General features: G+C 51.1%; 2 protein-coding genes across 5 annotated transcripts in view; one reads left to right on the top strand and one right to left on the bottom strand.

Moving 5' to 3' along the window:
- The first annotated feature begins 445 nt into the window (after nucleotides 1-445).
- Nucleotides 446-14,983, top strand: Tbata (thymus, brain and testes associated). The gene is made up of 11 exons (XM_063239619.1): nucleotides 446-529; nucleotides 1,998-2,140; nucleotides 3,380-3,591; nucleotides 4,923-5,078; nucleotides 5,761-5,951; nucleotides 6,723-6,899; nucleotides 9,239-9,320; nucleotides 10,004-10,050; nucleotides 10,097-10,140; nucleotides 10,688-10,740; nucleotides 11,800-14,983. The coding sequence occupies exons 2-11, from the start codon at nucleotides 2,094-2,096 to the stop codon at nucleotides 11,883-11,885; spliced, it is 1,095 nt and encodes a 364-aa protein (XP_063095689.1). The 5' UTR covers nucleotides 446-529; nucleotides 1,998-2,093; the 3' UTR covers nucleotides 11,886-14,983.
- A 6,299-nt stretch (nucleotides 14,984-21,282) lies between these two features.
- Adamts14 (ADAM metallopeptidase with thrombospondin type 1 motif 14) overlaps nucleotides 21,283-24,229 on the bottom strand; it is a 68,948-nt gene continuing 66,001 nt past the window's right edge. For 3 of the 4 annotated variants that reach the window (XM_013156907.3, XM_013156909.3, XM_003473591.5), the window contains exon 22: nucleotides 21,283-23,268. In XM_013156907.3, the coding sequence (XP_013012361.1) occupies nucleotides 22,775-23,268 (494 nt within the window). In that variant the 3' untranslated portion in view covers nucleotides 21,283-22,774. The remainder of the gene's footprint in view (nucleotides 23,269-24,229) is intronic. The other variant, XM_013156908.3, reaches the window with a different exon arrangement.

The raw sequence follows: 24,229 nt of genomic DNA, 5'->3' as shown, positions 1-24,229 counted from the left end.
ACAGGTGACATCTTCCAAAGTGACATGTCTAGGAGGTGTCAGAACGTGCTTAGAATCTCTACCTAACTGAAAACCTAGAATCTTCCCGCCCAGCTGATCCACCAAGTGAGGCTGGAGGGACACTCTGGACCTTGTGGTTGGTCTCCTCTAAGAGATAATCCCCTGAGGATTGACCCCAGGGGAAGCCCTCCCCTCCCCTGTTAGGCTGGGTGTGTCTGATAAAGCTGGGACCCAGCACAAACAGCATCCTTAGCTAGACTGTCTCTGCCTGCTGACAGCTGGCCAAACTAGATGGTCATCTCCCGTGGTCCCCATTGGAAGTGCTGCATGGGAAGTAGAGGAGGGACAAGAGAAAGTCCTCAGCAAGGACTTCCAGGAGAGGGAAAGAGGAGTGGGGTATGGGCGGGAGGGTGAGGGGTGCTGGGGAGTGGTTCTGGAGTTGTGGGGAAGGGGTAACCTAGCAACCATTGGGCTCAGTGCAGTCACAAAGCAGCAGACTTGTCCACAGCACCGAGGACATTGCTCCTTGGTGAGTCCCCTCTCACCTTCCTGCTCAAGGTAGTAGGGGTATTGTGGGTACCTTCCTCAGTGAGTCCAGGACCTTTCCAGGGAGAAAATAGCCCTCAGAACCTAACCAGGATTCCAGGGAGGGCCCCGAGGGCCAGGGGTGAAGGCGAATCAGTGGCAGCCTTCAGATTCCTTGGATTCTTGGGTCCAGGGATCCAGGGACAGAAGGCAGGGCAGAGGTGGCCCTAGTGGTCCCACCTGTGTCACTTAGCAGAAGTCAGTCCTGACCGGCTAGGTCCGGGCTCACCTCTCTCTAGCTTTGTGAATCATGACTCCACAGCAATTTGATGGGTGCCATCTAACATTTACAAAACGGAAGCAAAACCTAGGATACATGCATCTGTGCACATCACTTGTAGTATGGCACATACTGGCCCAGGGTACATGTCACATGTTTGCTCTGGGTCTGTGTTATATGCTCATGTAGGTATGTGAATTGGGTCCTGATAGAAAAATGAATTTCTCAATATCATCATGGTCAAAAATATTTGACCATCTATTCTAGAAGTGTCTTTTGCCACAGATGAGTGGGTTTGGGGCTTTCAAATGTCCTATGTCACTGTCACTGAGGGCCAGTTTCCTGAAAAGGAATCTCTACCCGTTGTTGTTAGGGAGGAGATCAGGGGCTGTGAGCTCTCGTCCCTGGCTGTGTGGCCTCTGCAAGTCTCTCCCTTGACCTCAGAGAAGGCCAGTCCTCACATGCTAATCTTATAAAGACTGACTTTGGGGGTTGCTGGGGTCCCTGAGGATTAATTCTCAAAATACATTGATTTCCTTTTCCAGACCATCCCTAGCAATGCATGTATGTATTGGCTATATATTTTATATATATTTAGCAGGTCCTTACATTTATATTAATCATAATTCTTGGTTTTAGCATCTGTCTTCTATCATCTGTCGCACTTAAGTAGCTCATTTAATAGTATAATGAACACCAGGAAGTGCATCACCCACACCAAGAACTGAAATATCACCCCGCCATGCGTCTCCCGTGTGCTCTTTGCCCGCCTTTCCTCCAGAAATAGCCACAATTTTTGCTATTATTGTTCTGTCACATGCTTATGACTATTTTGCTTGCCTTTGAACTTCCCTTTTAAAAAGACGTTTCATGCTATATGGCATGAAATGTGCTTCCCTTGACTTAGCTGTATACTGACAAGGTTCGTTCGTGTCGTTGCTCATAGCTGTGGCTCATTGATTTTCATAGCAATAAAATGGGTGGGACACAGCCTGTTTATTCATTGCTCTGCCATTGGACATTTGAATTGTCACCAGGGTTTTGCTATTTTGGGCAATATTAATAGAAATAGTCTTATCAATGGCCCCTGTTACACATCTACACGTTTCTCTGTAGCTGAGACAAAAATTGTTGGATGAAAAAGCAGGTAATTGTTCAGTTTTATAGGCTGTTGTCCCTTTTTTTCCCAAAGAGTCTGTCCCAGTTTATGCTCCCACCACCATTCCATGGGAGCTCCTGTTACTCAGCCTGACCGCTAAGTGGTCTTCATTCCATCAGAAACACTACAATGGCAACGGAGGTGAGGACTCAGCTGGCTGAACATCCACTGAAAAAGTAAGGCTCTGAAAGTCTACCTGCTGACCAAGGGTGCAGGGAGCAGGACAGTGTGGGGGACCGGGCAGCTTGGGGGAGCTCAGCAGCCTGGAGGTCCAGGAGGAACAGCCTTACTTCACCCTCCTCTGTCACCAGCCCAGCCCCCAGTGGGTCCTCAGCGAAGTTAGCAGAGGCTGGAGGCAGGGCCCCTGAGTCGGAAAAGACATGAGTCAGAGAAGGAACACAGCACTGGCACTGGCATTTGAGGGGAAGGGGGGGTTCAGAAGGTGACATCCTAACTGTGGCTTCCAAAGGTGGTTTACAGTTTTTCTTTAAGTCCCAGATTCCCTAGAGGAGAATGCAGACTGGAACAGGAAATCCAGGGGCCCGGTATACGAAACCCTCACAGGGTCTAAGAGCAGCATTTCTGGCTTAGCAAATCCAGAGCCCACCTATTCTCCTCCAGAGGGACCCCTTTCAGCCAGGAACAGCAGGAGAAGGGCATCCACACAGCCATCAGCCCCCAGCAGGAGTGGCCTGACCTTCAGATCCTTGCTGGGCTGACCTCTACTCTCCCTCCAGGAGCAGAGGCTCAGCATCTTCAGGACTAGGTGGGAAACAAGGAACCTGACCCACTGGTCCCCAGAGAAGCCTAGCTAGCGTGTAACGCTTCCCCACAGCGTCACAGCCCTGACAGCTGGCTGACACTTGTGCGTCTCCTGGGAGGGACCCATGGAAAAGGATGGCCCACCTGCTCTTGCATTGGCTCTGGCTCTGGCCCAGGACTACCCTGAGGGGGAGGGTAACAGCTTGCTCCCCTGGGCTGCCAACAACTGGGCTTGGGGACAGGACTTGCTGAGGCCAGTTCCTGCCCCTAGGAGGGGCATATAAGGGGCCTTTGTTCCACCTGAGGTGTGTGGAAGACTAGGTGGGTGTGAAGCTTCTCTTTCTAGTTCCAGATTTGTTCTCTGGGAGAAAACTGGGTTCTGGGAGATTTCATCTGAGCTCTCACAGATGAACTGGAGAACCCAAGAAGGCATCTTAGGAAGGCAGGGGCTCCCCCAGACTGGATGGTATCGTTGGGAAAAGGACTCTAGGAGAGCTCTGTTTTGGGTGCCATGGTGGGGGAAGGGGCGAAATCTGGGAAGATTTCTGAGTCTCTGAGAACGGGCTCCATGAGAAGCACACAGCTCAGAGGCAGGGTGGGCACTGCTGCCAGACAGAAGCTCTGATCACTTCCCTGTAAACCTTCTCCTTCAGTCCAAAAGCTACGCTGAAACCCAAGAAGTCAGGGCACAGTAGACTGCAGAAAGAACCGGCGATCCCAGGCAATGTGGATTTGGAGGGGATCCAAGAAGAGCTGAGGGCCCCCAGGCCCCAAATTGCTGGTGCCTACCGATTTGGACATCTCAGCAACCACTCCTTCTTCTCCAGGCATCACCCCCATCCCCAGCGTGTGACCCACATCCAAGGTAGGGCCAGGTCTGCTACAACTTGGTTGGGGTGGAACAGGTCTATCAGGGTGATTCCTAATTGACCTTCAGAACTGGAAAAGATGTGTTCCCTCCAGCCTATCACCGCACTGAGGTCCAGAGAGTGTGAGGTCTCTCCAGGATCCCAGGGCTGTTTAGTGGCCAACCAAGTCTGACATGGGGTCAGGCGTGAAGCCTAGGCTCCAAGGGTGGATCAGGGTCCCCTACATGATTTCTCTTTTTGCCCTAGAACTGAGTTGTGCTTTCTAACTCATCAACTTAGCTTTTCATCCATCCATCCACTCAACCTTCCATCCATCCATACATACATACATCACTAGTATTTACTGAGTGCAAACTAGAAGGTGGCACAACAGTGGGAAGGGGGACACAACAGTGAAGAATAGGACACTGTTGTGACTGTCCTGGAGCTGACATCTGGTGCAAAGAGTGGGAAACAGACTAGGTGTCAAGTACAAAGGCCACACAAGAGACTACCACTTCCAAAAGATGGCCATGAGGGCTGCAGGGGTGGCTCAGTGGAGCGTTTACCTAGCATACACAAATCCTGCATTCAATCCTTGGCACCACAAAAAGAAAGAAAAAAGTGACCATAAAAGACCTAGGCAATAACATGATATTTGAACAAAACATTAAGTGTGTGAACTACACACAAGTCTGGGCTAATAATGTCCCAGGCACATGGATCAGTGAACACAAAGGCCCTGAGCAAGAACACCCCAACTGTGCTGGAGAAATAGCAAGGAAGTTCAAGATGTGGCTGGACTAGAAGGGGGTGAGAGACGAAGGAGATGATGGTGTCAGGGAGTCAAGAGAGCAGATCAGCTGGGATGCGCAGGCCACTACCGTCACCATCAAGCTGCCTCAGAGTCAGTTGGAGTCATCAGAAGGTTGAGAACACAGAAGTGAGATATTTTAGCAAGGTTACCTGGCCACTGTCTTATGGGTTGGACGGTCAAGCATGGAAGGCTTCATGGGCCTCTCCGAAGGATAGTTAGGAGGCAGAGCCAGCATAGTTTGATGATCGAAAGTGGAGCATGAGAAAGAGAAGGCTCAAGACTCCCTCTGGGGTTCTTGGCCTGAGCATCTGGAGAACCCTGGGGACTCTAAGACGGAGAGGTTAAGAGGACTAGAAAGAGTCCTTTCTCAGTCTGTTCCTCAGTGTCCTGCGATGAGGTGATGGTGGGTCTCACTGATCACAGGGCCTCTCGGTGCTGAGGACTGATGGTTACCTCCCCCCACCAGCCTCTTTCTGGCCTCCTGGAGCTCCTGTGGTCCAGACTGACCTCCCTCCCTCTAACTGTTTATAGGTCTCAGTGGGAAGCCTATCTGTGTCGTCAGGGACGAGTTCTCTCTGATATCCTTACCTCAGTTTACACCCTTAACCCACTCTCCGATGGGGATGCCCACCACTTCTGTGCCCATTGGGGACCCACGGTCAAATCGGAATCCCCAGCTCCCTTCTGGTGAGTATTTGGCCACACCCTTCTTCCTGAGTGCTCACACTTGTCCCCAGCAGCTGCCCTACTTGGGTGGGTGCCTGAAAAGGAAAGGGGTCATTACTCGTATGTGGGTGGGGGCCCTAAGATGACCCCACTTATCTCCTCATTTCCTTGGTCAGCCTCATCTTCGCATTACTGCCTACCTCACTCACCCCAGGTCCTAGGCCTCAGAAATATGCCCCTGCTTAGATTTGAGATGTTGAGGAGGAATAAATGAATGATTTGGATAACAATTGTGTGGTTTACAGCTATTTGCACTATTTCATGACTTGTGTACTCGGGCGCCAAGCAATCAGGCCATCAGCCAAGGTGCTGCATGGGCCCTCTGCCCTGCAAGCTCTACCTGCTCTGCTATTGGGGAATAGGAAAGTCATGTTGCTAGGGGCGGTGGGGAAGGGACCAGGCAGCCAGCATAAGGAAGGGAAGTTTGACCAACTGGCTGTGGAATCTACTTCACCTCTCCAGAACAGGTTCAGTGTGTCCATAAGCATGTGACAAATGGGCACTGCTTACTCAGGACGGGGCAGGAAGACCTGGAAGAAGGGTGGGGGGAGCCTACTGTGTGGTACTGTACTCTCCCTGCTCTCCCAGCCCTGGTGCTCCAGGGAGGAGGGACAAAGCCCCAGGATCTTGTCCTTCCTCTCAGAGGCCTGGAAGAGGGAGCTGAAGAAGCTGACTTCCCGAGTGGCAGTCTTTACCAAGGAGACAGAGCTGAAGAACAAAGAGGTGGGTGCAGAGCCAGGAAGGAGTCTGGGAATTGAGGAAGCAGACTCAGTGCTATGTAAGGAAGTTCCTCGAAGCTCCTCTGTTGGCCCGACGAAGAGGCTATCAGTGAGGGTAAGAACAGGAAATGCAATAGCACAGGTGGCTTGGGTACACGGATACACAACGAGATACATAATGGGGTGGGAAGTGGGGGTGACCACTGGGTACTGCGTGGCAGTAAATTGGCAAAGATAATCAAGTGGCAGACTCAAGTTGGTCTTAGGACAGGCTTAGTCCTTGTGGGTGAGTCTGCCTCTGCCCCTCAACTTGAGCAACCAGCGTAGACAAGCAGAAGCCTAGCCTCTGTTGCAGCTCTCAGCTAACTTACCACGGCACTCAGGGTAGCAGCTAAGCTGCCTGGGTCTTGGTTTGTTAGCTTTAGAAAGAAGAAGGCTATAAGGCTTAAATGGAATTACAAAGGCAGGCGGCCCTGGAGTCAGGGTGAAGGAAGGCTGCCAGGCTATGAGGGACGGACCCAGGGGCAGCCAAGCTGGGAAAGAAGGTAGGCCGGGGGGCCTAGGCCAGGACACTGTTTTCAAATCTCTGGTGGCCCGAGGAGGAGTAGCAGGGAGGACTTGCATGTGTGGTACAACAAGGACCACCAGGGCATTCACTGTTCCACCATAGATACTGAATTCAGGAAAGAAGAGCTCTTGCTAGTTGAAGCTCCTCTAGTGGAAGGCCTTAATCCAAAAGAGGGTTGTGGTGGCCTGGGTTACAACCTGTGCCCCTGGCATTGCTGTGATACTGGACTGGGGGAGATGGAGACCTGGAGATGCGTTTTGGCCTTCTCATCATTTCCCTCTCACTGACTCCTGGAGTCTCTGGTCACTCTTATTCCAGCAGAAGGAGGAGCCTCAAAGGGACCAGAGAGCAAAATACTCCACTAAATCCGGAAGGCTCATCTCCACCTCCACCGAAGCTCTCAGCCACCATAGCGTCCGCCAGAGTCAGCGGAGCCGCCCTTCCAGCATAGCTAGAGGAACCCAGGCCTCCCTCCTGCAGGATCAGGAGCTACAGGTGAGCCCTGCTCTGGGAGCAGATGTTGTAACACTCCCTTGCTCCCAACTAGCACCCTTGTAGGCTGCTTTTGGGCGTGGCTTCTCCTGGAGACACTGGGCCTGTGACTGTGAGGTCTGTAAACTGGGAAATCCCTGTCCTGGGCATTAGCAACCCAGGCTCCAATCTCTGCCAGCCAGTGCCTTTTTGTGTGAGTATTCGCCCTGTAAGGGCCTTAGTTCCATGGTCTATGCAACTGGGAGCTGAACTGATTGTCATCAAAATTCCACCCCAGTTGCAGTATCTGATGAGTCACAAAAAGAGCTGAAAAGTGGATTGAGAGGCATGGAGGTGAAGGTGCCCAGTGCCTTCTAGAGCCACACCCCAAGAGGCTAAATTCCTCTGCAGCCTGCCGGGCTAGTCCCAGCCTGGTTTTTCCACCCTGAGAGGAATTTGGTCTGTGCTTCGGCAGAGTCCAAAGCCCATCAAAGTTCAACATGGGCCCACGCTCTCTTCTGGTGGTTAGGGCATTAAGTCACTGTTAAAATGCACGTTTAAGCGCAGGAAAAGGACAGACATGTAGCCCACACCTTTAGAAAGCCCTTCCTTGCGGCTGGCGGTGCCTTTGGAGCCTGGCCAGGTCCAGCCAAGTGGCCTGAGGAGCCAGGGCCCACAGATGGGGAGGCTGAGGCCCTGACAGGTGGTGTTCTGTGACCCAGGCCTCCAACAAAGGAGCATAATAGCTGGGACTAGAACAAGTACTCTCTCCACCTTAGGGCATCCTCAACGTGCATGGAATTAGGTTCTCAGGCCCTGTGGGGAGGGGCGTGCAGGGCAGGTAAGGTGGATGCAGAGCATGGACCAGGGCACTGGGTCAGATGAGAGGAGTCAGCACAGCAGGGGGTCTCAAGGGGTGGAGGGTGGGAAGGCACGGACCCGGGGAGAGGCTCTGTCTGGGTCCCTCTTTGCCAAGGAGCAGGCTGATCTGTTGGGTCTGACACAGGCCCCAGAAAGGCTGACTGCCAAGTGCGGAGGGAAGGCCACTTTCCTAGGGCTCCAGGAGCTCTACCTCCTACCATGAGTCCCACGTCCAACCTGCCACAGCCACAGCCACCATCAGAAACCTGACCTAGGGCTGAGGGTAGCTCAGGGGCACAGCACCTGCCAGGCAAGTGCAAGGTCCTGAGTTCGATTTCTGGTACCAAAAAGAAAAAAGAAACCTGGCCTAGGGAGCCTCTCTAAGCCTATCTCAGACAGTAGGCTCTTCTTCTGGTGTTATGTAACTGGGAAACACAAGGGAAAATGAACCCCTTCGCAGCAAGTACAGCGAGGGCTGAGGACACGTAGAGAAGCCCAGTGTGCTTGCCACTCAGTAGGAAGGAGCCCCCACTGGGCAGCTGGCAAAACCAGCCCACCCTTGACCTGTGGGCTGCCCAATGGGGTGCCCATTGCCTCTTTGCTAACGTCTCCAGACTCTAGAAGCTCCAGGATGGGGGGATCTACGGGGTACCCAAAATCCTCACACAAAAGACCCAGATTTGTGGGACTTGGTGCATCTCTGAGGAATGATGGACCAGTTCTGACTCTGCCTTCCCAGTGAGGGACCCTGGGGCAGGCCAGCCCAAAGAGGCTCCAGGGGCGACACCTCCACATATCTGATGCTGAGGTTTAATTCTGTCGCAGTCCCTGTTAAGTTCTTCCCTTGCAAAGCCTCAGATTCTTTGCCTGTCCAGAGGGCAAGTTAAGAATCTTCCTCTGGCTGGGTATAGTAGCCTAAGTCTGTAATGCCAGCACTATGGGCAGCTGAGGCAGGAGCATTGTAAGTCTGAGCACAGCCTGGGCAATTTTGCAACTTAAAAGATTCTGTCTTAAAATTTTAAAAAAGATACTGAAGACATAATCTGAGTGCACAGGCCCTAGCTTCACCCCCAAATCTTCCTCCAGAGGCTGGGGGTATAGCTCAGTGGTAGAGTATATGCCTGGCATGTGTGAGGCTCTGGATTCCATTCCCCCTCATGAAAAGGGGAGAGGGACAGAGAGGCAGACAGAAAGAGACAGAAAGACAGAAAAAGAAAGCAGCAAGAAGGAAAAAGGAGAAAAGAAAGGAAAAGAGAGATAGGAGGAAAAAAGAAAGGGAGAAGGAGAGAGTGAACGAGTACTCCTTTGGGTCTGCTGTGAAAGTCCTCTGTAGATTGCAGGATCCCATGAGAGTGGGGGCAGGACCTTCATGGGAACCAGAGCGCGTGGCTCCCAAGCCCACTTCAAGGAGAGAGATCACTTGGTGCCCCCAAACCCACAGTGGCCTGCTCTGCCGTGTGGAACGTGTGTGGGGTCTCACCAGCCCATTCTTCTGCCCGCAGACTCTAGAACTCCTTTGCCAGATTCTACAGACGGATTCACTGAGTGCCATCCAATTCTGGCTGCTCTACGCACCCCCTCAGGGTGAGGACACGTGAGCATGGTCCCCTCTCTGCATGGAGGCTGTCAGGATCTTGTCTTCCACCTCTCCTCATTCTCTGGTTCTGCAGGACTCCAATGGCACTCTGCTCCCAACCCAGGGTCTCTCAGATCCTCCTTTTTGAGCCCCAGAGAAACTCTTCCCAGCTGGATAATGTCCTGCTTCATCCTCTCCCAGTCCCCAGCAGGATCTCTGCAGCTTTGCCCCTTGGAGGACCCTCCCCTCTTCAAACTGGTCCCAGTCCTAGGCACCAGGGTAGAGAGAGACGTTTAAGGGTTCTTCCCATGCTGCTGTGGGAAAGGCATACACAGGTGGAAATATAAGAACCCACACACATATATGCACACAATCCACAATGGGTGGGACAGTTGGTGGAGGTTCTGTCTCAGTGGGAGGGTGCCAGTGATGGGAGGCAGGAGGAGGAGGAGCAGAGGGAGGAAGACGAGGGTGGCCCAATGTGGTGTGCTACGTGGGGCTGAGAACAAGGAGCACCTTGGTTGTGTGGTGGGGCAGAAGTATGGAAATACTTCTGGTGGACACAGGGGCCAGGAGAGATGCAGGCAGAATGTAGAGGTTTAGAGAGAGCTGCCTGAGCCTCGGGCTGGGCAGCCAGGGGAATCCCAGAAAGGGACAGGCCTGAGCCTATTAACTGGGGCTGTGCTTCCAGAGAAAGACCTCGCTCTGGGACTCCTGCAGACTGCTGTGGCTCAGCTCCTCCCCAACCCCTAGACTCTGTCTGGCAGAATCACTCTTGGACCAGCTTCAAGTTCAAGAACCACCTTTAGAGAAGCTGCAGGCTTACAGGTGGGCTCTGCACCCCCATCTGCCCCTCTGTTCCCTGGGTTCTTGCTCTGGCCTGGACTTGGTTTTCTTCCCCACCTTGAGAGGCCAGAGGAGGAAGAGCTGAGTGAGGAAGTCGACCTGAGACAAGCCTGCCTTCCAGCCTCCTGAAGCTGCAGCAGGAAAGGACAAGGGGTGTGTGAAAGGGCGGGGGCAGCGTCAGGCACCACATGGACATATCATGACCTATCCTCGTGCACAGTCAGCTCAGGGGAAGGGGTCCTGTCTTCCCCGCTCTAATGCAGGGTGTCTTCCTGTCTGCCATGGTGTAAACAAAGGCCGGAGGAGAGGGCTGCTACAGAGCCATCCTTACAGCTCCAGGGACAAAAGTTTTCAGTGGCACAGAATCACAGCTGGGGGATGCTGGAGCTGCCCGGGTCCCTCCACGGACAGTGGTGGTCTGGTGACCCACCTTGTCCAGAGTGCGCAGCTGACACTTGCACCCCTCCCACCTGCATCTCCTGGCCTCGGTAGCCCTGATTCCCAAGCCTCTCCTTTGTATTGTTTGTAGTCAATCCCACAAGAAGACAAAGTCACCACTTCTACCCAAAAGTGAAAGACCAGGTGAGGTTTCATGAGGGGAGGGGCGCAGGAGGTGGGGGGAAGAGGGAAGGAACAAGGGACACGCTGGATTCCTTGGGAGAGGCAAGGCAACTTGAAGATGGGTCCCTACCTGAGAAAGCCACTGAATTCACTTATTCATTTATTCAGCAAATACTTACTGAGCAACTATTATGTGCTGGGAAACAATTCAGACAACTTTCTGTGCCATGGGGCTCAGTATCTTAGAAGGAGGTATGCAAACAAATTTAAAAAAAGCCTGGGGTATGCAGGAGGGAGAGTAAAGCACGTGGGTGTGGTGGGGATGAGTAAGACTTGGGGCAGGAGGTTCCTGGAGCTGACCCTCAGGAAGCATTCAGCTCTCTGAGGGTGAGGGAGAGCCTAAGCAGAGGTCCCACCTGCCCAGCATGTTAGTGGAAAAGCAGGCCAGGTGGCCCGGGGGTAGGCCTTATGGGGAGGGGACAGTGATACAGGGGAGACGAGGCAGGTGGGCAGAGACAGCCTGCAGGGAAAGTCAAGAGAGTGGTCTCCCATCAAGGGCATGGGGGGAGGCCCCGTAGGCATCCAGGTGCCTTTGCGGGAGGGGAATGGACTGGAGAGAGAGGAGAGGACAAATAGGAGTGCCCAGCCTCACCCACCTCTGTCAGGCTGTAAAGTAGGTGCGGCCACCCTGCACCCAGGGGTTGGCCTTGTTTGAGTGGCACTGAGTGAAGAGAAACTGTCTCAGGCCGTATATAAAATACATAATGGAGTTAGTATGCATAGTAATGAAACCCCAGTTTTTAAAATACTTGCTGTTATAGCACAGGTACATGGCCCAGCAGTGCCTGGCACAGGGTGGGCACTTACTATTTGTTCCCTGGATGTTGAAAGGAAAGGACAGTGGGGCTCAGTGAAGGGAATCCTCATGTCCTGATTCCCCAGCTAAGCTGAAGGCAGGAGCTGTGCTGGACCCGGTCTCCTCCCCATCTGATCCCACATATCCGCAGGGGGCCTTTCTGGGGAAGGGTCAGCCTGGGGCCTGCTGGGAAGCTCCCCTGCACGGCCTTTCTTCCTCCCCAGTGTACATCGGAAAAGCCCAAGTCCTCCAGGTGCACTTCGGCAAAGACCCAGAAGAGAACACATCAAAGCCAAAGGCAGAGAGCTGAGGGTGACAGGGCAGAGCTAGGTAACTTCGCCTGCATTGCCCGCATCGCCCTCAGGCGGCCCGTGAGTTCCAGGAGTCCCTGCCCCACCACCTGCAAGGAGCCCCTAATCATCTACCAGAGTCTGCTAATAAAGCCCCATCTTCCTTTGGAAGGGACAGTGCCCCTCTCCTGGCTGAAGGAGTTCTGAGCTTGGGGTTGTTTCTCAGAAGAGAGAGAGCTCCTTGAAACATCCACTCCCACGGAGAAAGCACAGATGCTGCTGTCCACAGGAGCTGACCTGGGTCTTTTACATTCTGGTAAACTGAGATACAGCTGAGAAACATTCTGGAACCAAACACCACAGGCTCTGGATTTGTTAGAACAGGGGTCAGGGAACCCACATTCTCCTTAGGATGATCATTCTTGCCAAGAATCATTCCTTTATGCGCCAGGGACTGAGGCAGAGACAGATAATAGCTGATGACATGTGCCATGTGGGGAACTGTTCTATGTAACTACACAGTACCACATGTGATTCTCCCAAAAGGCCCCATAGGTAGGCTATTAATGTCATTGCCCCATTTGGTAAGTGAATAAACTGAGCCACAGGTGAAACAATTTGTCCAAAGTCACAGTTAACAAATGGCAGAGCAAAGATTAAACCCTAGATGTCTAGCTCTGGAACCCTGGCTCACACAACAACTCTCCACAAAAGCTGGGGTTACATTTCTGAAAAGTATAAAGAGTCAGCTACATCGAGGAAAAAAGGAGTATTTATAAGCATGATCCAGATGACAGCCATAGTGTCGCTGTCCTTTAGATTTAGAGACGGTAGCTTTGACCCCCTGGGAAACACACAGAAAGCTGGGGAGGATTTACAAAGCCATGGCCATTTGTGACTCGCCAGACTTAGTTCATGGGCCAGGTGACTCCAGCCTGTGCTTCTGGTACTGCTGCACAGCCTGTTCATTCAGAGGACTTCTCTTCCAGTAGTGGTGTCCAAATCCCCATTCACACACAACTTGGCAGGTTTCAGGCTGGGTGGGAATTTGCTGCGAATCCAGCAAACAGCTTCACAGTATTAAACCACCCCATTTCCAGAGTCCTCAGCCTCTCTTCCACATGCAATACCTGGGCTTCTCTCAGCCTTTCCCCTGCCACCAGTCTGCCCCCAGAAATCCCACTTTAGTTCTCCAATTTTTAAACTGTGGTGAAATATGCATAATAAGTTTACCATCTTAGCCATATTTAAGCGAACAGTTCAGTGGCAGAACCTGCCTTGGAAAACTGAAACGCTGAACCCCATTTTTTCTGCCTCAACCCCGGGAAACCACCTTTTTTTTCTGTACCTGTGTATTTAGCTACTCTGGGTTCCTCATATAAATAGAATTATACAATATTGTCTATTGTCTCTAGATTATTTCTCTGAACTTAATGTCCTCAAGGTTTAGCGTTGTGCCAGAATTTCCTTCCCTATTAAGGCAAACTCTTTCATTGCATGGATATATCACACTTCTTTTATCCATTTATCTATTGATGATATTGAGTTGTTCCCACTTTTGCCCCCTGCAAATAGTGCTGCTATGAGTAGAGCTATACAAAAGTGATTGATTTTTATGTCACATGTCATCAGGAGACCTGGAAAAATCAGAGTTAGCAAAAATAGTAGAGTAATATTCATGTCAGAATGTATAGCTGGAGTTAGGGGTTGTAGCATGCATGAGGTCCTGGGTTCAATCCCTAGCACCAAAAGGGGATGTGGTCTGAGCAAGGCTAGTAAAAGAGGCTTGATAAAGATGAAGGTTAGATGGATAGAGGATGAGGAGAAAGACTTGATCTTTGTGGCTCCCTGGGCAGAGCTAAGGTTTGCAGTCAGAAAAGATGTCAGCCAACATTTCTGTTGCTGAGAAATCCATGCCATGGCTGGACCTACCTGTGGGTGCCACAGTGAGGGTTTTCCATGTGCTCTGGGACACCTTTCCCTTGTCACTTAAGATGACTTTCCAGCCTACTCATTCCTGATGAAGTAAAAGAGAACCTGATTGTTGAGCTAGCAAATGGACAAGGAGCAGCCAGGAACTGGGTCACTGGGACACTCACTGTCCTGTGTATTCTGAAGCCAAGACTCCTAGGAGTGGCTCTCTCCTCTTCAAATTCCAATCATTCTAATCAGGGTTTTCCGATGTATGGTCAAAATACCCAGTGTAACAAACTCAGGTGGCATAAAGGAACATTTTGTATCTACACATCTGTATTTAATTTCATGTGTATGAGAAACAACACATCAGAACAATGGTGCGTGCATATTACTGCTTAGACAAAACTGTATCTATTTTGGTGAAAAAGAGATAAATGTAAAGAAACATCGAGGAATCATACAACTGTAACAAAATCCATGACTTGGTGATGGGCATGGCTCAAATTGAGGGGCAGGCCTGGTGTCCCCGACTGAGAGCAGGACTCCGCATTCTGATGAATCTGGATTCTAAATACAGAAACTTCACTTTCTAGCTACATGACCTTAGCTTTCTCTAGATCCGTTAGGGACATGTGACATAAAAATCAGCTGTACTCATAGTAGCATTATTTGCAATGGACAAAAATAACCCACTGTCATCAATAAATAAATGGATAAAAGAAATGTGGTATATCCATAAATATCCAGTGAAATAATATTTAGCCTTTAAAAGGCAGGGCATTCTGATACAAGAGTAACCTTGAGAGCATTGTTGTGTGAAATAATGTTGTCATAGAAAGATTCCTCTAGTTTCTGCCTATTGACTTGCCTATTCTGGTCTTTCACATAAATGGTCTTTCCCATAAGTTTGTACTTCATTGGCCATTTGCACATCTGTTTTGCAGAACTGTCTATTCAGATCTTAGTGAGTCTTTAAAAACAAAATTCCTACTTTGCATGCAAACATATTCCATTCCAATTGGAACTCTTCTAGCTCTACAAGGAAAGTGCCTCAGAGGTTTTGTTCATGTTTGTGTAACTCAGCAGCTCACAAATTCCACTAAGCTAAGGTCTTGTTTGCTCCCAGAGATTATTAACGTAAGGTAATTATTGCTTATATGCTTTCTTCCTGCCAGCAGGTGGGAAAAATAAAAGTGCCTAGTGGCAGCGTTTCTCTCTCCATCTGAGATGCTCCTTGCCCCGACCACAAGACCAGCTGTAGCTGCACAGCTGTAGGGCACCAGGCACATGTTCACTGTTGGAGTCTTCATCCCACTTGGCCTAAGCTGTGCCACCTCGCTTTAGACCGGTGTTCGCATAAATGGCCCATTCCTCGCTGCTTATATTTCCTCTGGTCAGTTCATTGTGCAAAATGAAAGAAATAGCAGCAAAGATGCCAGAAGAGTAACTGTGTTTTAGGAGCTGCTGACTCCTTTGTGAAGGAGTGAAAACCCTGAGCAGAACCAAAAGCATGAAAATCAACCCTGGAGACTGAAAATACACAACTTAGCCCTGTCAAGTGGGGGCCAGACAGGGACAGTGCTCCCTGCAAGATTTACAGGACATGTGGGGTTTTTTTTCTTTTTCTTTTTTTCCAAATCCATTTTATTTCAAGCAGACATGTGGTTTTTCTCCAGGCCACACGCAGCTGTAAAAATGTCACAATCACCCTCTTTTTGCTTTCCTCCTAGTGAAGCCCTAGAGTCACCATTGCTAGTTTAGCTTATTCTGGGGAGACCCAAGTGCGTGGCCATCTTGGCCTCCTAGAAGTACCAGTCCCTAGTTAATCCTTATTTTTCCCAACATGCATCGGAAACAACCACCAGTATGCAACAGACACTTCCCCCTCCCAGAAACTTCAAGACACATTCTCTCCCCTTCTCATCCCGCGCCCTTCTACCAGGTCAGTCCATCAGCTTTTATCAGACCCCAGGCTTGAGTTCTGATGCCCTGCCTGATTATACTCTAATCACTGGTATGGCATCCACAGAACCCTGCTCTGTTTGCCCACTCAGCTAAGCTTTTGTCACTACCAGAGATCATTAACTAAGGGTCATTACTGCTCGGAGTCTGTCTTCCTGTGAACAGGAAGGGGAACAAAAACAGTGCTTAGTATCAGCTTTCCAGGATCTGCTCATCTCCTCTAGATAGAGGAGGATCACTCAAATGTGATAGTGGGTGACAGTTTTGCTGTGTATGCAGGGTCGTGGCCAGCTATCCAGCCCTGGCCAAGGACAGCACTTAGAGGAAAGGCCAGTGATCAGTGTGCACCTCTGAGGGCGACTCCTAAAACCCTGTTAGGGATCAGCCATGGGTGGGCACCTGGTCCTGCCCCCAGCTAGCTGACTGTCCCTGGCCAAGTTCCTCTTCTTTGGGCATCAGTCTGTTGCATCAAAATGAATCATTAAAGATTCATGCCTCTCCTTTCTCTGACCTCTTTCCCTTTGTCCTCCTCCTGTGGGATTGTGGATTGAACCCAAGACCTCGTCCTTTGGCAGATACTCTACAACTGAGCTGCACCCCCAGTCCTACGGCACCTTCTTAGTTGCTCAATAAGCTGTGCTTTCAAGTTCAAACTATAGAATCACATGGAACTGCCAAGAATAAAACTCACATGTGTTAAGTGCTTATGCCCCTGCGGCCATGCTAAACATTTTGTACTCAGTATCTTATTTAATCCTTTTAAAGATGAGATACTATTTCAGGGAAAGAAACTAAGGCAGAGAGAGGTTAGGTAACTAGTTAGTAAGTGGCCACCCATGCATTTAATGGACACAGCAGACTGAGGCACAGAGAGTGATGGAACTCCCATCAGGGATAGCACGTGTCTTAGTCACTGTCCTCGTCACCGGGACCACATACCTGATGCCCATAATGTAAAGGAGGTAAGGGTTATCTTGGCTCACAGTTTCAGAAGCTTCAGGCCATGGTTAGTAGGCTCAAATGCTGAAACAGACTGGCAAAAGGGCCTGGGTGGAGGACAGCGGCTCGCATCATGGGTCAGGAAGCGGAGTGAGAGGAGGAGACCTCGGCGGCCCATCTCCAGCGAGGCCCGCCTCCTATGAGCACACTGGGCTGCTGAACTCACTAGTGGATCGGGCCATTAATAAGCAGAGCGCCCCCTATGACCTTCCAAAAGCCCGACCTTCAAACATGAGGCTCTTAGGGGACTCCCAGATCTGAACTGTAACAGTACCAGAACTCAGTTCTCTTGACTTTCCAGCCGAAGTCTCTCACCTGGCTACCCTTTCTTCCAAACCATCCAGCAGTGCCTCCGCCAGGCTGCTCTAGCCAAAGCTGAGGCAGGGGTCTCCTTCTGGCTCTTTAATGTGACCTGACCTGGAGCTTCCCATCCTGGACCTGGAAAAGACCGCTCAGAAAGGGGATCAGAGGGGCTCAGAGGGGCTTATTACTAGTTTATTACTAATAAACGCTTATAGAGGGCCTGGGAACACCTAGCCCAAAGATCTGTCTCTAGCTCAGCCCAAAAGGATGTCTCTACCACAGCTGTGCCCAGCTCTTGTGCCCAGTTCTGCAGATCAGAGGCTGCATGCTGCGGTCACATGCCAAACCCAGACCACTGACAAGTTTCATCTGGTCTTTGAAGTATTAACTTTTTGTGTGAACATTTATACATTAGTATTTGAGTTTTCTCTTGAAGCCATGGAAACAGGAGATCTCAGTCCACATGGCATTTGTTCTCAGGCACCACAGTCCTCAGCTTGTTTATAAGATTCGCCTTGAGTTTGCGAGCCCCGACCTATACACAGCCCCTTTATGCAGCTTACTCAGCTCTCGGGTGACCTCATTGTTCTGCACGCAGGCAGTAATGGCCTCCAGGCCCTCGGACAATCTGAAGTGCTTTCTACTTTTTCTTGGCTGGAACCATTGCCCAACGAGTTTGTGGCTCATGCTCTCATTTTATAGAAGCAGCTGAGCCCTGGGAGACCCAGAAGTGTTTGTTCCCAGTCATAGAGCAAGGAGAGTTCTTATGCGAGACTTTTTTTAAAAAAATTGCACTGCAAATCACAGGAAATTAGCAGCAGGGGATCCAATTCTAACCACTGCACAAGTGTTTGCTGACCGCTTAGTTTTGCCTAGTAGCCAGCTCTGCACTTCCTTGGCCGAGGGTAAGGACAGACTTCATGGAGGTCAGTCACATGGAGAGTGACTATGAGAACCATTATTTGTAAATGTACCCATTTCCTGTATAAAAGGTTGTTGGGAAAGTAGACTGAATATGGGGCCTGGGTGGTTTTCTCCATCTTGCAGTGAGGTAGGTAGTAATAGCCCAACTCTCAGGCAAGGCTGGCACACCAAGGTCTCTCACTCCTGGCCCCCCACCTCTGGCCCACCTGCTCCGCCTCTGCAGCCGACTGGCCACTAGGCAGGATGGTCGGCTGACACTGATGATTCAGAGGCCCACAGACTGTCCCAGGCTCTTGGGGATATCCCTGTGAATGCCAGTTCTTGCCATATACACAGCAAATACAGATGTGTCACCTGTTAGGAGGCTCAGGACTTCTTCTGCAGGTGTTTTGAGAGAAGATGATAAGAATCAAACGTCACAGTATTTGGGGTGCAATATTATTAAACCATCAGAGAGTACTACCAGGAAGATGATTTAGAAATGTGCATCAAGTGACTTCAAGAAGACGTTTGGGTACATTTTGCACCCTTCTGTACTTGGAATGTTTTCTAGGATAAATCATGTAAGTGTGAAGGGTTGTTTTCCTCACATCACTATTTACAACACCAAAACTGAGAAGCAACCTAGGTTTACAGGACTAGAGGATCTGGTTAAATAAATGATCATCTACTAGACAGTGGAGTACCATGTGGTCATCAGAAATGAAGATGTAGCCAGGTGCATGCCTGTAATTCCAGAACGCAGAAAGCTGAGGCAGGAGGATTGCCACAATTTAGAGGACAGCCTGGGCTGCACAGTGAGTTCAAGGCAGTTTAATACACAGCAAAGCCATATCTCAAAGCAAAGCAAAGTAACACAGAACAAAACAACAAATGCAGACATAGCTCACCATATTTCATGATGAGAAGGTGTCTTTTGCTGCGGAAGTGGTGTGGGGGGACCAAGTTGCTAATGGCAGGCACTGTAACGGCGACCAGTGTGTGGTGTGTGTACATGTGTGTGTGTGAGTAGTAGTAGATATATTTATATATAGGCACACACCTGGAAGGATTATCAAATTGTTGGTGGGAGTTACTGCTAAAAGGGATTTTATTTCTCATCAGGTTTTAAATTTTCTCAATAATGAACATACAATTCACATATAAAGCTTTAGAAAAGGATTTGGGGATAAGCCTTGGAAACTTCTGGTCAGCGACAGGTGTGTCCCTAGACACCATCCAGACACACTCTTTACCTGTCATTTCTTTTCCCCATCCCACGCCCCAACACACACACCTTGCCCCAAGACACAGGCACTTGAACACAACAGGAAGCAGAGGCTTTGCAGGAAGAATCCGCAGAGCTCTGTTCAGAAGGCCCAGGCTCCACACCTACCTCCTCCCCTGCCTACTGTGTGTTTCATAAGGCAGGCCTGGGCGTCCACCACGAGGGGTCTGCAACAAGAAAACAGCCCAGAGGCCAAGCTGCCTCATGGGGTCAGGTTGCTTTCCATGAACACGGGGAGGCTGAGTGCCCCCTGGAGGAAAGTCTCCTGCCCTCTTTAATGTCCAGCCCTCTTGTTGCCTTCCCTCCAAGCCTGCAGAGCTGAAGCCCCCAGGGGGCTTGTTACACAGAGGACAGCCATGGTGAGCACTTTTGAGGCTCCTTGGACAAGCCTCATAGCCAGTGTATGATCACCCTGGAGGAAGACGGGTGTCTTAGCAACACTGAAGTTTATGATTCAGAAGTATGGCTTACTTTTACAAAGGTATTTTAAAATTTTTCTCCATAATGCTTCATAGATTCTAGTGCATAGTATTTGATGTTTTTGATGCTACTATAAATGGGTCTTGCTTTTTAAAACTCCCTCATGCACATGGCTGCTAGTGAGTCCAAAGTTCACACACTGTTCACATCTATTAACACTTGACTTGCACTTTCTTATCTGATCTTACAGTGGTCACCTCTACCCCATCTCACCAAAATTGAGACAGACACTATGTGTGTCCTGTATCCAGAGAGGCTTGTCACCATTTGGAAATTAGTTCACACTTGCTTTCCTGATTTTGCTTCTTGTTAGGATAGAGTGAGTCTCTCCCTCCAGCAATGGGGATCGAACCCAGAGTCTCATTATGCTGAGCTCTACCACTGAGCCACCACATCCCAACCCCTGTGGCATTCGGGGTTTCATGGCCCAATCCAAGTCTGGACAGCCATGGACCTGCAGAGGTGGGAAGGCCATAGTGAGGCTAGAGAAGTGGGAGGGCCCAGCCCGGGGCTCTGGCAAGCCCACTGCTGTGCATGGGCAACAGTGGCCTTGTCCCCTAAGCTGACTGGCTCTCCTGAGCCCTACTCAGGAAGAACCCAGTGATCCACCTCATCCTTGGGAGGCCTCTCATCGTTACAAAGCACAGACGTTGTTTTCAGAAGTAGGCTAGGCCAGCTGCTGTTCCCATCCTCCTCGCCAGGTGAGCAGATGGGTAGAGGCCCCGCAGAATGCGATAGCCTGAAGGCTTCCTGGACACGTTTCACCCCTGCTGGGCCCTGTGGAAGATCCTAGGGTCTTCCCTTGGTCTCTGGGTCCCTCCTCAATTCAGGTGCTGTGGTTCTGCTTCTAGATGCTATGCTTCTGCCTGAGATGCTGACTGGGAAAGACTTGCAGTGGTGTGAATTTTAAATTGCTGATGTAACATCCCTGTTGCTTGTCCTGACCATGGTAGTGGTGAGTGTCCACTGCCCAGAGTACTACGTGGAGGATTCTTAGGGAAATCTGGGCTCACAGGGAACTGTGCAATGATAAATTGGTCATGTCTGCCATAGGCACCAGATAGGCTCACAGGCATGTTCTTTGCATGTGTTATCACTGCCCCATGCAGTGTATCAGGACCGCTGTTACTCTGCCCATGGCAAAGACTGCCAGGCCAAGCCCATGATCCTCTTCTCTGTAGGCTACGCTTTGGGTTCCTGTGCTCACAGAATTCCTTCCTAAACCATCCTCAGACTGCTTCTGAGGCCTGGGCTAGCATCTCCTTCATCGTCTTCCTAAGGTGTGATGGGTCACCTCACGAGCACTTCTAGGCCTGAGTGGCAGCTGTTTTCAGGACAGCTCCCAAAGGGAGGTTTGGAAAGCTCTGATTATTAGAACACTTTTGTCTCTTCAGATCCCAAAACTACCTCCCAGGTATTTCCACTCTTTTGAGTGGTGACCTGAAAGGCCACACAGCTCCTTGGTGGCCCTCACCCTTCATCATCTTGCTATAGCCCAGGCCAGCCTCTTAGAGCTCTGGCTCCATTGTCCCCTTTCCCCAAAACAAAGAAAAAAGAAAAACGCACAGAGCAACACTTTTTGGAGTTCAAAACAAAACACCAAGGGCAATGTTAATAAATACATAACATTTCAGAGATCCGGGTCTCCAAAGCACAGGGTTTACACTCCTTTGCCCAGGCCAGGCTGGTTCTCACAGGAATGCTTTGGTGTGTGCCCCAGCAACCTACAGAGGGGAGGGCAGGCCTGGGAGAATACCTGGAGGCCCTGGAACCCCAACTACTTAAGGCTGCAGGGCAGGACCCCATTGCTGCCTGGGAAGGGAGACTGACAAGCACCTTTATGAGCCAGACTCATCTGAGAGCTCTGAGATCCCTCCAGACCCCAGGAATGAAAACCCCTAGAAGCATCCTGGAAGTTGAAGCTACTCCCTGAGATCCAGAGAGCCTAGAGCTGTTGCCTGCCTCTTGGAGGTGGCAGGAAGGGCAGCTGGCCTGGCTGAGCCCCTGTAGCACCACGGGTCAGTGTGCCCTCCCCACTCCAGCGTGGGGCCAGAGGCCCCCCCCTTCTCACCCTCTCACCCTCTGGGCCTGGCTGAGTAGCTTTCTGGTCCTCAGAGCATCACACACTCCAGGCATGGCTCAAGCCAAGTGGGAGAAGACCCCTGACTCCAGCAGGAGTAAACTTTGGCAAGGACAATGACAGAGGGGCCCAGCCTGAGAAATCACGTCTCCCACGTATCCCACAGTCACCTTCCAGGCCGGTCCACTCCTCCCTCTGCAGGGCTGACTCCTGGTCCAGCCAGGGGTCCAGCACCAGTTTGGAAACCCCTGATGATGAGGACTTGGGGGCCAGCAAGCCCTGGGCATCCTCCTCCGTGGGCTGGGTGTGTGACCGCTCTGTAACGTTGACTCAGGAATAACAAGTGACATCCACAGTGGCAAAGTATAGCCACAAACTCTGCTCTCCAGCCAGTAGAAGTGAGAGGGCCCCTGCCCCAGTGCTTGGCTTGTGAAACTGCATGGGGCCCTCAACTGAGGACAGCGGGCCTGAGGTGAGCTCGCCTGTGCTCTAGCCCATACTACAGGAGGGAGGCCTGGCCACTGTGCTCGTTCCAGGTCCTGCTCCCAGCCTGCCTTGTGAACACCCTCACCGCCCTCTGCCCACTGTGCCATGCTGTCCCCACAAGTCCTGGGAAAGCAGGCAGCCCTGACAGCTTCTGGTATGAACTTCAGACCTAACCTGGGCCCTGGTGGCTTGGGGAAGGGCGCTGGCAGACTCTCAGTTCTGAGAGACCCCAGGAACTCCTGAGAGGTCCAGGCTGGCACTGTTGGCTGAGGTATCTCCAGTTTGGGCTTTCCCTGATCTTCTGCCTCCCACTCCATCGTTTGGGAAAGAGCATCATGGCCCCAAACAAGAATGAGAAGACAAATAACTTAAAAACGAAGTCCGTGCTTGCCCTTGCCCTGCTGCATGAGTCCTCTGAGTCCCCTGAGCTCTGAGTCCACCAGGGCAGCACGCAGAGTGTAAACGTGACTGGCAGGATGGCACGGTGTGGCTCATGTTACGGGGGAGGTGGTGGGAAGGCCGGTTCCTGGATGCCTCGATTCCTCTCTGGGCTGCCCATGGTCCTCAGAGGCTGTCACAGATGCTGGGGTCCAACCCCAAGGTGGTCTCTGGGGCGTGGTAGGGGAAGTGTCCCTAAATGCTCTGGGGCTCAGGGTCTGCGGGACAGAATGAGGCTGGATGACTGAGGACCTCATGTCTGGTGGCCCTGGGAGCTGTGTGGGTCGGCCATGCTGATGGTCATCAGGTCCTGCTGGCTCCATGGTAGGCTCCATGATGTCACGAGTGGCCTTGGGTTGTGGTAAGGGGCTCCCAGGAGTGGGGGAGGTGGGTGTAGAGGCCAGGTCAGGGTCTAGGCTGGTGTTGGGGCCTGAGACCCTCTTGGAGCAGGACTCACAGCACAGCTGGTGGTAGCCAGGGATGGCACAGTGGTGATCAAGCACTTCCATCTGGCAGAAGATGGACCTGTCTCCCGCGCAGGGCTCTGCTGCACACAGAACAGGACAGTGCTAGGAAATGCCTGCTGGCCAGGTAACCAAACCCCACCCTCCACCCCCAGCCCTGCTGTACTCACTACTCCGCTTAGGCCAGAGGGGCCACGGGCCACCTGGCAGAAAGCAGCCCTTCTACATGGGAGAGGAAAGCAGATCTCAGCAGGGGCCTCACTCACAAACCACCCTGGCCTAGTGCATCAGAAACTTGCAGTGAGGGACAGCAGTTTCAACAGAACCCTCCAGGGGATCCAATATGTGGGAAAAGCCAAGAACTGGGGCTCTGTGTGATTGTCCACCACCAACTTGGCTGCTCCACAATCACCTGGCAGCCTCAGCACGCCCCAGGAAGCCTGGGTAGTCTAGGGTATGGCCAGGCCCTGGGGTGAGCCTAGCCTGCAGCAAAGTTCAAAAATCCTGTTCTGGTCAGAAACAGGAGTCCCTGCCCTACCCAATCAACCCAAAGCACTATGACCTCTCCAGCTGCAGTCAGGCCAATGTTCAGGGAGCACATGCCCAGGGTAACAAGCAGTTCAGTGATCTGCCAGCAGTTGGTACACTCTGAACCACTAAGCCCTCCACCACGAACTCTGCAAGCAAGCAGGCTGAGATTGAAGTCTAGAGTGAAACACTGTGAGGCCTTGGCTACGTCCTCAAAACTCTCTGACCCTCAGTTTCTCTGTCTGTAAAATAAAGATAATGCAGTGGACGGTAATATTACAATTATAAATGACATTATGTGGCTGGCATAGATGCTTGTGATACACATTTGCTTTGCTTTAAGTAGCATTTGAGCACATTTCCGTGGTTAATACAGGCAGGGCCCTCAGAGCAGAATGTGAAGGCCAGAATGTGGCCTTCTACTAGGTTTTGCCAAAGACAGTTGGGGGCAGGGGGCTCAAAGGAACAGATCAGAGAAAATGCAAAGCCAGTGGCCTCTAGGTGGCACCAAAAGTC

The sequence above is a fragment of the Cavia porcellus genome, unplaced genomic scaffold (assembly GCF_034190915.1).
Source record: "Cavia porcellus strain 051 isolate PalLab524CR breed Dunkin Hartley unplaced genomic scaffold, mCavPor4.1 scaffold_28, whole genome shotgun sequence".
In the NCBI taxonomy this organism is placed as follows: domain Eukaryota; kingdom Metazoa; phylum Chordata; class Mammalia; order Rodentia; family Caviidae; genus Cavia; species Cavia porcellus.
Note: the sequence above shows the minus strand (reverse complement) of the source record. Positions and strands in the feature narration are given on the sequence as shown.

What these genes read in the sequence shown, in the direction of transcription:
- Tbata (XM_063239619.1), top strand. Translation starts at nt 2,094, where the DNA reads ATGGCAACGGAGGTGAGGACTCAGCTGGCTGAACATCCACTGAAAAA. An exon ending in CGAAGAGGCTATCAGTGAGG is followed by an intron (nt 5,952 to 6,722) that starts GTAAGAACAGGA and finishes CTCTTATTCCAG; the next exon opens with CAGAAGGAGGAGCCTCAAAG. An exon ending in GCTCTACGCACCCCCTCAGG is followed by an intron (nt 9,321 to 10,003) that starts GTGAGGACACGT and finishes CTGTGCTTCCAG; the next exon opens with AGAAAGACCTCGCTCTGGGA.